General features: G+C 46.4%; 1 protein-coding gene and 1 long non-coding RNA gene across 2 annotated transcripts in view; both read left to right on the top strand.

The window, feature by feature from the left end:
- Positions 1–1,548: 1,548 nt before the first annotated feature.
- Positions 1,549–11,788, top strand: part of LOC138688635 (saccharopine dehydrogenase-like oxidoreductase) — a 71,924-nt gene continuing 61,684 nt past the window's right edge. Inside the window, exons 1-8 of the mRNA XM_069800582.1 lie at positions 1,549–1,725; positions 1,979–2,091; positions 3,060–3,140; positions 3,611–3,740; positions 5,297–5,346; positions 6,971–7,101; positions 7,639–7,756; positions 8,919–9,038. Coding sequence (XP_069656683.1) covers positions 1,635–1,725; positions 1,979–2,091; positions 3,060–3,140; positions 3,611–3,740; positions 5,297–5,346; positions 6,971–7,101; positions 7,639–7,756; positions 8,919–9,038 — 834 coding nt within the window. The 5' untranslated portion in view covers positions 1,549–1,634. The remainder of the gene's footprint in view (positions 1,726–1,978; positions 2,092–3,059; positions 3,141–3,610; positions 3,741–5,296; positions 5,347–6,970; positions 7,102–7,638; positions 7,757–8,918; positions 9,039–11,788) is intronic.
- Positions 9,668–11,148, top strand: LOC138688638 (uncharacterized). Its single transcript, XR_011327521.1, has 2 exons — positions 9,668–9,779; positions 10,531–11,148. It is a non-coding gene; the product is annotated as an uncharacterized lncRNA (long non-coding RNA).

Genomic DNA, 11,788 nt, shown 5'->3' with positions numbered 1-11,788 from the left:
ACATTTCAATAACGCATTTTACTTAGAAATTAAGTTGTGCAGCATCTAGACAGCTATGCAGAAAATTCAAGAAGGGCAAATGTTAATTTTTGATAGCTGGGCACGGTGGTTCAACCAGTACTTATTTTCGAGGCTGTTTTAAGAAAGAAAAAGCCAATGGTTCTGACTTCTGGATGAACAGCTGCAGCCATACGTATTACCTGCGTAAGGGTACGTGTGACGTGAGAGCACCTGCTACATCACGGCGGTCAGATCGCACGAGGGTCCCCGTGCCAGCAACTGGTGGGACCACGGGTCACGGTTAAGCGTCAGCAACCGAAGTCAGGTCACGGGTGACAGAGGCCCGTCTGTCTGCGGTGTCAGCGAGCGGGGCGGCGAGGGTCTCGGTGCCAGCGGCTGGACGGGGGACCACAGTCATGGGGCGCAGGCGTCCGAGGTGCCAGCAAGGGGAGGGAGCAGGTGATTGTATTTTCCCCTAGCCATAGGTGCACGTGTACATTGCTAGCAGACTTTGGGGTGGGCTAGGCAGCGAGCGGGAGGAAAAGCCCTCTCTGGAGAGACTCGGTGTCTCAGCCGGAGGTGAGCGAGGGAGCCCAGGCTGGGGGCACAGACGGCACCTGGGCTTGAGGCTGCGCTGATCTTCCGGGGCTCTGGAAACGTGGGCGCGCGTGGGAACCCGCAGGGTGACAGCACGCCTCTGGTGTCGCCCGCGAGCTTCAACGGCAACGAGCCGGGGAGGAGGCTTTCGGCGAGGTGCCATAGTGCCAGATGGCGGCTGGCAAAGGCACGGCCCATTCTCTGGCAGCCTGCGTAGCCGGCCGTGGTGTTGTCACGCATGTGCGTGGTGCACGCTCAGCCTCGCTACTGGCCGAACCTGCAAACGGGAAAGCAGCGGCCACATCCACGGGTCTGGCTCAGAGACACCCCCGGGCCTGGGGTGCCCCAGGCCAGGCTCCTGCGGCCCGCAAGGAGGAAGCCCCGGGCGGGCAGAGTTGTACCAGCCCTCCCACCACTTGGCGGGCAGAGTGGTACCAGCCCTCCCACCACTTGGCGGGCAGAGTGGCACCAGCCCTCCCACCACTTGGCGGGCAGAGTGGCACCAGCCCTCCCACCACTTGGCGGGCACTGGCATCAACCGTTAAGCTTCGCAGTACGAAATGCGCTAACTTCAAAAAGAAACCTGTTCCCTACTAGCAAGGCCATGGTTACGCGTTAAAAGTAAAAAGAAAGATCCAGGACACGATTTTTTTCCTCTGCCCGAGAGCTGGCTGTAACGGGAGTAAATCCGCACCAAACAGGGGGTTGCATGTCCACGCTGCTATGGCGAGCGAGATGGGAAGGAATGAGTTTTCACTGCCGTGTGTGTTTCTCACAGGAGCGCACCCTGGACGGCGTCAGAGGAAAAGAGAAACGTGTTCGCAAGTGGCATCCCTGCATCGTTTCTGCTGGCACAGAGCTGGGGAGGCTGGTTCGGGAAAACAAAGTGCTCTTTCTTAAGGGAGGAGTAAATCACAAGCAGCCTCCAGCAACCGGGGTGGTACTTTTGCAGACAGAAGGCACTCCGTCACGGGAGCGAAGCTTTCTGCTTACAGCAGCGCTAGCACCCACCGGACCACAAGCGCAGAAGGCTGCTGATGGCGCGGGAGCATCCAGCAGCTACGAAAGCTGCGCCGCAAAGCCGGGAGAAGCCGCAGGCGGTGCTCGAGCGGGCGGCCGAGAGGCTGGGTACGGGCCGCGGCGGGGGGGGTGGTGTTGGCGCAGCGCCGCCGCCCGGCCCCCGTGCCCCGGCCCCCTCCGCGGGGAGCCGCCGGCGGGCGGCTGTGAAGGGAAGGGCTGAGGCGGCGACGCGGGGCGAGCCCCCCCCCCGCCGTCGGCGTCGGCGTCGGCGTCGGGGCCCGCGCCGGGGAGGTGGCGGCTCGGCCCGGGGCGGGAAGCGAGGCGGCGGGCGGCGGCGGTGACGGCGGTCTCCGGTGCGCAGGGAAGGCGGCGCTCGGGGCGGAGGTCGGCGTGCTGCTGTGCGACGTGGGCGACGCGGCCTCGCTGGCCGCCGTGGCGAGGCAGACCCGGCTGGTGCTCAACTGCGTGGGCCCGGTGAGTGCGGGGACGCGGGCGGTGCTCCCGCGGCGTCCGCCGGGCGCGGCTGCCGGCAGAGCCCGGGCCGGCGCCTGCCCCTCCCTCGGCCGCCGCTCCCCGGCTGCGTGCGGCTGGGCGCCCCGCTGCTCGGGGCGGGGAGAGCTGCGGCGGCGACCGGGAGCCTCTGCGGCTGGGCTGCGGGGTTTCGGGAGCCGTCCGGCTGACAGGGCGCTTTTTGAGAGGGAGCCAGCAGTGCAGCCGTGTCCTGGGGTCGCCTGAAGCTTGCCCAGCACGATTCCTGCTGGTGTAATTCGCGGGCGGTTCTCGCTGAAGGACGGCAGGGTTGGCTGGCGGTTCGGCGGCGGGGGGTTTTTTTTGCTCGTTTTGTGGTTTGGGGGGAGTCTTTCACAGGCAGCGTAAGAAACTGCTTGTAATAGTGGGGAGGAGTTTTGGGTTGGGCCAAAACGGTTTCAGGGGTGCTAGCGCTGAAAAGAAATGGAAATCTGTGGAAAAGAAGCCCATAGAGATGCTCTTCCAAGTTCTTGGCCCCTTTAAAACTTTCAGTGGCGATACTTCCAGCGCCTTTGGAGGGGCTCAAAGTACAAGAGCTGGAAGTTGGGTCACGATGACGTCTTTGAAATTGGGGGTACTTAAGCAGAGAATATGCTGATAACAGGAGCGCAAAAAGCATACCTTGAGATTGGACACATTGAATTGGCCTTGGTGGTCTTACCTTTGGAGAGAAACAGGGTGCGGCAGTCCGTGCAGCAAACGGCATCATCAGTGATGAAGTTTGTTGTGCTGTTCCTTCTCCCGAGCCCCCCAAAACCCACAAGTGCTATTACGTTTCGGCCCCACGTAGCAAAACCAATACCCACCAAGGGCTTACTTCTCTTGTAGGCGGCTCTGTTAGATGAAGCACGCTGGGTGAGCTGTGGTGGGTGGGTTTTATTTTTTGTTACGTGTGGTGGTCTTTCCTTCTACAGTATAGATTCTTTGGAGAGCCTGTGGTAGAAGCTTGTGTTGAAAATGGTGCGAGCTGCATTGACATCTGTGGAGAACCCCAGGTACGTGACCGTAGAAAAATGCTACCTTCTGTCAAAGAGCTGTTAAAGGGGTATTTGTGTAGTATTTTTCTGCGGACGTTGCTGAACGTGAAGACAGCTTTTGCCTCCTGATCTGCTGGTTTAAGATGCATTAATTGTTTTAAAGTGCATTAATGTGTATTAGTTGGACAGCTTTCTTACTTAGAGACAAGAGCCTCTCGGGTTCTCTCTGGAAATCCAAAATGTTTGAGTTCTGCTTCGCGTCTGGGTTGTGGTTCTACATAGGAATTTTGCGCAGGCCACCTTTCTTTGCACTGCTGGGATACTGTCATACCGTAAGACAGGAGTGGCATGTATCTGTCTTAAAGATGCTTGTAAGTGTTTTGAAGTATGTGGGGTGCTGTGATAAGACAGTAAAGCGCTGATGGCTAATATTGGGTGTGGCCGAGTACAGAGTTCTGCTTAAAATGCTTGTTCTGACTGTGTTTTAGTTTCTGGAAGGAATGTACCTGAAATACAACGAAAAAGCTGCGGAAAAGGGAGTGTATGTCATTGGAAGCTGTGGCTTTGACTCTATACCAGCTGATATGGGAGTACTGTACACCAGAGACAAGTTGAAAGGTGACTTACTTAAGTGTGACCTTATGCTGAAAAAGAAATGCAGATCATGCTTTCATCTGGCTTCCCAAAGCAGCAGTGCTTATGTGGAGACTCCTTCAGTCTCTCTTTTTGCCTGCCTTTACCAGCTGATGAGTTTCAACCAAACCTGGTAAATAAAGATTGAAAAGTAAATCATATTCCCATTAGCTTGCAGAAGATTGGTCATTAGGTGAAGGAGGGATTCAAGGTAATGTTGCTCACTGAGAGAACAGAACCTGCAGCTGTCAGCAGCAGGCTGTTGAGCCAGGGTGTGGACATCCCTAGGCAAGGCTCAGCGCACTGCCCCTTGTGCAGTGCGGATCTTGTAGGGAAAAGACAGTGGGGACAGGAAGGCTGCGGGAGAGGGATTGGAAATTAGTGGGTAATCCGGTTTCCTAGGTTTTCTTTCTCTACTGGAAGCCCTGAGAAGCCATTGTCTGCGTGTAAGTAGACAGCCAGTGCTGCGCAATGCCTTTTTCTTTAAGAGCAGCTAGACAGTAACTGAAAGAGGATAAGATATATTTGAGAAAAGATGCGAGATGATTCCATTCTGTGCAAATAGTACTTGCTCCTAATCTCAAATGAGGATACTTCGTTCATCAGGTCTGACTTGCAGTTGGAAGGGCTGAGAAAAGTATCCGAATGTTTTGCTTTTATGTACCGTTCAAAGAGCTATAAAGTGGGATTGCTTTACGTTGGAGTGTGTCATCAGCTTTCAGTTTAATAAAACTCAATCTGGATCTGATTGAAGGGAGAGGAGAGGCATGGAAATGAGTATCTGGTTGTTCGTGGGGTTATAATTTGATGTCTGATACTTGTTTTGAATAAGGATGTCTTTTATATCTTCCTGTTTGGCCTTTAGGGTATTACCAGCTGTCTATCCAGTTGCTTGCTATATTGAAATTTGCCCCCACAAGTACAGTCTTAACGCTCTCAGAAGGAACTGAGCAAAGCAAAACAAAGCAGAATTTGGAGGAGTTGTTTTGTTTTGCTATTCATCACAACTAAGCATGCTTTGCAAAACACAAGCTATGCTAAAATTAAAGGTTTTAGGATATCTTGTGTGTGTTTTGAGGTTTGGGGGAGGGGGTTGGTGGGGTTTTTTTGTTTGGTTTGGTTTTTTTGTAGTTAAGGTCTAGCAAAATCTGTAAGTCCATCTCAGTTTTCACAGCCTACATCATCCTTAATTTTGAAACTTGGAGGAAAACTGAATATGGCTCTTAATATTCCTTTCCTTTTTTTTTTTTTGTGGATTATTTTTACTATGTCATTAACTAGATAATACAAATGAAAAATGTAGTGAGTAAAGCTAATATTGGTGACCCTTCCTGAAGTACTTTACGCAAGAAGTTTGATACTTGCTAACTAAAACAGCTGTGGAACTTAATCGTAGTTTATTTTACTTTGAGGTAAAGATGTGACTCTGCCTTTTCAACTAACAGTGTCAGTGGCCTGCTGTTTGAGTCTACCAGAGTGTACTCTGGCTTTGTGAACTAATGAACTGTATATGCCAAGTAATGTTTTCTCCTCCCTTAAAGGTACCTTAACTGCTGTTGAAAGTTTCCTGAAGGTGAAATCTGGGCCTGAGGTTAGTTGGTTTACGCCTTCTTGGAAACTGAGAGGTATTTGTGGTGACATCACCGTAGCCCATTAGAATAACTGTTGTTACGTTCATTCAGACCAAGGAACAAGCTGGCAGTTCTTTGGTGATGGCTCCAAGAGCTTTAGGAGCTACCAGAAGTATGCGAGCAAACACGCTTTTGTAAGGTTCATTTGCATAGGCTGTCTACCGAAAGTTTGTTGTGTTAAGCCATTTCAGGAAATAACTTAATTTTGCAGAGATGTCGGAAGGATTCATACATAAGTAAACTGTAACAGATACACAGTGTGTTGCCAGTAATCCTAGTGTTTGGCTGTTTGGTGGGTTGGTTGGTTTGTTTTGTTTGGGGGGTATGTTTCAAGGTACATGTATTAGCATTACATGCATTGAAGTATGTAATAATTGTAATAGGGTGTAATAGATGTAATAATTGTAAGGTCATTGTTTAAATAATGCAACGATGACCCAAACCAAGACAGTGTTGGTGCCCAGCAATTGAACATACTGCTTCTCCTGTCCTGTCCTGAGCACCCATATTGCCAGATGGGGCCCAAGTCATAGCCTGTTCTTATGAGCATTGGGAGGAGTGGAGGAAGTGCATGGATTGGGAGAGTAATATCTGTCTGTTAAAGGACAGGGAACAGTAGTTAATGAGAGTGTATAAACCTGTATGTTGGGTATAAAGGTGGTTTAAGTATGTAGGATAAGTTGTAAGTGTAGGTAAGCAGGGATTTAGTAATGAGAATTAAATACAACGAGGCAGATATAGATATATATATATATATGTATATAAAAAAATATAAAATCTTCTCTGTATTAACTTAGGTGGGACCTGAGCATGACACAAATGGCATGGCGTAAGGGGTGGAGATTGCGTTGGGTCTGGCTGAGATGGAGTTAATTTTCCCCATAGCAGCCCTCATAGTGCTGTGCTCTGTATTGGTGCTAGAAAGGTGCTGCTAACACACCAGTGTTCTGGCTGCTGCTAAGCAGTGCTCGCACAGCATCAAGGCTGTCTCTCCAGTATTTCCCCCCGCCCTCACCCAGTAGCCTGGGGGTGGGCAAGATTCTGGGAGGGGACGCAGCCAGGATAGCTGACCCAAACTGACGAAAGGCGTATTCCATACCATATGATGTCTGCTCAGTGATAAAAGCTAAGAGAAAGGAGGAGGGGTGGGGGGCATGTGTTAGTACAATGTTTGCCTTCTGGAGCAACTGCTCTGTGTCCGGAAGCCCTGCTTCCCGGGAAGTGGCTGGACATCGCCTGCTGATGGGAAGTAGAGAATAAAGCTTTTGTTTTCCTTTGCTTCTGCATGCGGCCTTTGCTTTTGCTTTATTAAACCGCCTTGATCTTGACCTATGAGGGGTTTTTTTTCCATATTATTTTCTCCTCTCCCTGTCCTACTGAGGAGGGAAGTGGTAGAGCGGCTTGGTGGGCACCTGGCATTCAGCCAAGGTCAATCCACCGCATTTCAATGTACTTTTATGCGTGTAATCGTAATACACCTATGTAATAATGTGTAATATATGTAATAATTCTAAGGTCATTATTAAAATAATACATGAAACCTTCAGATACTGAATTAACTACGGTTTCATGGTATGTTGCCAGGGCTCTTGTGCACATGATGGGACCTGGAAGTCAGCTGTTTATGGCCTTGCGGATCAAGACAACCGGAGGAAGCTTCGAAAAAAGGTAGGATATGCCCCTGTTCCAGTAGTTGGTGCAAAACTTAAAAGCAGGTATGAGAAGCGTAAGATGTGAAACACGCTGTCTTCTAACAGCTCCAGTATTTACTAGAGAGGTTGGTAACGTATTGCTAAATACTAAAAAAATGCATTTAGGACTTCAGCGTAATATGAATGGATGGATACTCATCTAGTAGAATTGAAGATAAGTTCAGTTTTACTGATTTGTTCCTATTTTACTGAAAATAAAGAACATGTCCCAGCATTTACTGGGTCTCAAAGTTAACTTGTTCTAAGAGAGTTTTAGACAAACACAAACTTTTGTGTTTGATTTCAGAAGCGATTGGTAGAAGGAAAAAAGAAATGTGAGGGGAGTATTCTTTTGATTATCAAATTCATCCTCGCTGTAGTGTGTGGAATTTTGACTTGAGCCAGGGATAAATTTGGAATGGTTTGCTTTCAGTGGAAAGAGGTGACATCATAGAAATGCTTGAGGAAAAAGCCAGTATTGGTAGGGCTGTCATGATCTGTTGCTTTCAGTATGCGTGAACATTTGAACATTTTTTCTGACTTTCTTTTTCCCATTGGCAGAGGACTTGTGTTTTACAATCAGCAATTCAAAGAGTACTCCATTCGATTCATGGGATCTGATGGTTCCGTTGTGAAACGGTCTCAGTGTTACTTGCACACAGAGTTGCAGGAAACACCTGTAAGTTACTGGTTTTGGTATACTATGTCTTTATTAGCATTTTCAGCGCATCTTTCCTTTATGTGATAACTGTTCTTAGTGCAGATCTGCATAGTAGGGCTTCTGTAGTTAGGTAAATAGTAATGAACTGCGATGTGCTTTTGCTTCTGTAAAGAAGGAGGCTTGTGCTGTTGATCTCCTTTGCAAGCTGTTTGACCTGATGTGGTCCAGGTTCTTCTGGGTGCACGGGCCGGTTTCATACTACTCGATACTCTGCCTGATGAGCTTGCTTATTGCTGCTAGCATAATAGATACGAGAGTCTCTTGCAGGGTTCTTATGCTATCTGGTTTCTGGGCCTGTATTTGTAGGGAATGGAAGCCCTGAGTCACAGAAATATCTGAAAGGTAGGCTTCCTTATTTTTGGGAATGATGAATACGTTAAATTCTGTTCCTGTGCAGAGGCTTTTCTTGTTTTAATCAGTGGAGCTTCTAAAAGCATTGTAATTGTAGCCTGTGCAACTGTAGTCAGGTCAGTATAGTGTAGTAAACGTTCTGATAAAGAATTCGTATGCTGCTCATTTGTATCTGGAGACTTCTTTGATGCTTGGGTCTCTGGTGTGCAGAGTAAAGGCAAGGTGAAGTGGTGGTCGTGTTTAGTTTTTGTTTTCCATGGTTTCCTGAGAGGAGACCAGCACCAACAATGTACAGAACAGCTGTGCAGAATCACAGGCATCAGTTAAAGAGATGAAGGTGAGACAGTGCTCTGAAAATATGCTTGGAAACTACTCATGAGAAAGGCTTCCCATTGCTATTCCAAAATTCTAAAGGAAGGCGTCAGTTTGTCTTAAACTAAAGCAGTAAGAGGAGGAAAGGAAGATCTTGGGAAAGAAGCCTGGAACTGGATACCAAAATGCATCTTTCTTTAAAGTTTTCCACTCTTGTTTACCCTGCTCGCTCCCTCGCCATTCTGTAGTTACACTGTCTTCTCATAATGAATTATAAAGTGAAGCATTATTCAAAGAGTTGTTTAGAACCAAGACAATTGTCTAAGGCCCTATTTAAACAGCTATCTATTGTATCAAACAATTGCATCCTCATTTGGGGGTAGATTCATTTTTACAAATGCACTGATGCAAAAATTTTAATGTAAATTCTACCACTGGAAATATGTTTTTGCCTCAGGTGCAGTATGGCGCTTATGTGAACATAGGTGGTCTTGGCTCTGTTATCAAGCTGATGTTTGCTGGCATTTTATTTCTTCTTCTTGTGAAGTTTAGCTTTGGAAGAAAACTTCTGACAAAAGTAAGTGTTCAGAACACAAAAGAATTAAGTGTTCGGATATTTTTTTTCCCTCTAGTTTACTGTTGTTTGTTTGTTTTTTCCCCTGTTCTTATACAGTACCCGGAATTTTTCTCTGCTGGATTCTTCACAAAGAAAGGACCAACCCAGAAACAGGTAGCTGACTGTTTTCCATCGCAATTACTGAATAGATTTGTTGTGATAATGGTGGAATAGTAATCTAGAGTCAGCTGCTTAGTCCCAGAGAAATAATTTCTAAATGCACATTGTGTGTGCCTGTTCAGTTAGCTTTGAATATTTAAATCATCATGCCTTCTGCTATTAGACATCAAAGTATGTGCAACTCATACCAGGAGAAAATGGGTCATGTTGCTGGGTCTGATGTATTTACATGGATGGCTCGCAGCACTCAAATCTGTCAACGGTGATGACAGGGGGAGACTGAGTAGTACAAACCCAGGACTGAAAGCCCTGAGAGAATAAATGGACTTCAGGACAATAACAGTTCCAACAGAGGGGAAGTGATTACAAATTTAGATGAGATTGTACCTTTTAAGCAATAACTCACAATAACTCCTCTCATATTTAGATAGATCATAGTATTTGGCATAATAGATACCTGTATTTACTACTTGTTCTTGCCTTTTTTTTTTTTTTGTCAGAGCCTGGCTATGTTGCTACACCAATTGCAATGGTTCAAGCAGCTGTATCTCTTCTGGAGGACGCAGCTTGTCTGCCTAAACGGTAAGTACTTTCCCGTGCAGAACAGCTTGATCTCCCCTAAAGCTACTATATGTGTATGTTTCTCTTGGAAACTGCAGATCTCATAACCCTGTGGATTTTTGTCTTGCCTCACCCAAATGGCTGTGCAAGGGAGATAACTTCACACACTTTGCTTTTGCTTTATTAAACCACCTTGATCTTGACCTATGAGGGGGTTTTTTTCCATATTATTTTCTCCTCTCCCTGTCCTACTGAGGAGGGAAGTGATAGAGCGGCTTGGTGGGCACCTGGCATTCAGCCAAGGTCAATCCACCGCATTTCAATGTACTTTTATGCGTGTAATCGTAATACACCTATGTAGTAATGTGTAATATATGTAATAATTCTAAGGTCATTATTAAAATAATACATGAAACCTTCAGATACCGATTCACAGCCATTTACTCTTCATCTGCCTTTCAATTTGAAAGGATGTAGTCATACGTCTTTAGAAATGCTTTTGCTGCATCTGTTGCATCAATGTCTGGATTTTCAGTTAATGGAATGGTTTCTATTGAGTTTGCTGGCTGCAGAAACGAACCTATGAATATAACCAGCTTGCTAAATTCTGCACACACTCTCCTGTGGGAGAGAGTGGCTTTTTCTTTCTCAGGCAGTGAAATACATCTTTGACTTAAAAAAAAAAAAAAAAAAAAAAAAGAAAAGAAAAAAAAAAAGGTCTCATTCACTCACTGTACCACTAATGTTTTTCTCTTTTGATTTTCATTAACAGGGGTGGTGTATATTCTCCAGGAGCTGCTTTCTCCAGAACAAAACTGATCGATCGCCTCAACAAACGTGGTGTTGAGTTCTCTGTTATTAGCAAGCCTGAACTCTGAAGTCAAGACATAACTGTATGAACTAACCCCTTTCCTGGGTCTAACTCCAATAAAACTCATTTGGCTGTAAAAGCCTAATCATAAAATAGTTTCACTGTGCTATTGTTTACAGCAGAAACAGAAGAAAAACGGAGTTAAAAGTTACAATACTATTTGCTATAGCGAGCAAGCCCATAAAGGGTATTGAGTTTTAATTCCCAAGCATATTAAATCAGTGACTTATTGGGTACTAGTTCTAGAATTTTCTTTGATCTCTTCTAAGTTTTAAGTTAGTACTTAACGGAACCACTATGGCATCTGCTTCACAATCAGCCACAGCCTTCTTCCTTGGCCCCAGTCTGCAACTATTAAAAGCAGGCAGGCCCTGGATAACAAGTGCCTTAGCAGATGAAACAACTAGTTACTCCTCATGCCTGTTTGGGAGGGGTGCTATTGCTTTGTGATGTTCTTGCTTTCAAAGCCTTAGTGCCCCCAGTGAAATAAAAGAGTAGTTGTTGTTTCTCAGAGCTTAAGGAACAGTTTTGTCTCTTTTTTTTCCCCTGGGTTATTATAGAGACCAGGTGACTCTGTACTGTTGTCATAAGGGATGTTGACTTTCATTCTTACTAGCTTGCCTGTAGTGAGTTGCGCTAAAATAGAAGAGAAAGCACAAAGAGTAGGGTTTGTCAATGAGACTGTGATCAGCAGCACGGCAGCTCTTCTCCCCATGGTGGCCAGCGGTGCCAGGGCTGGGAGGCCTGAGTGGCCCTACAAGCTGGTGGTGTTTCAGGGTTTTTCTGGGTGGGGTGTTTGGTGGTGGTGGTGGTTGTTGGGGTTTTTTTTTGTTGTTGTAGCTAAGGTCTACCAAAACCTGTTAAGTCCCTCTCGGTTTTCACAGTCTACATCCTCCTTTATTTTGAACCTTGAAGGAAAACTGAATATGGCTCTTAATATTATTTTCCTTTTGGTTGATTATTTACATTATGTCATTAACTAGATAAGACAAATGAAAAATGTAATGAGTAAAGCTAATATTGGTGACCCTTACTGAAGTACTTTACCTACGAAATTTTCCTCCTAAAGTTCTGAAAATTACTCTTTTGAGGTAGAAAAATCTCTTCATCTCCCACAGCTGCATCACATTCACCATCTCTATTACCAGGCAAATCCCAT

The sequence above is a fragment of the Haliaeetus albicilla genome, chromosome 13 (genome assembly GCF_947461875.1).
Source record: "Haliaeetus albicilla chromosome 13, bHalAlb1.1, whole genome shotgun sequence".
Lineage (NCBI taxonomy): Eukaryota > Metazoa > Chordata > Aves > Accipitriformes > Accipitridae > Haliaeetus > Haliaeetus albicilla.
The sequence above is the reverse complement of the archived record's forward strand: the minus strand, read 5'-3'. Positions and strand labels throughout refer to the sequence as shown.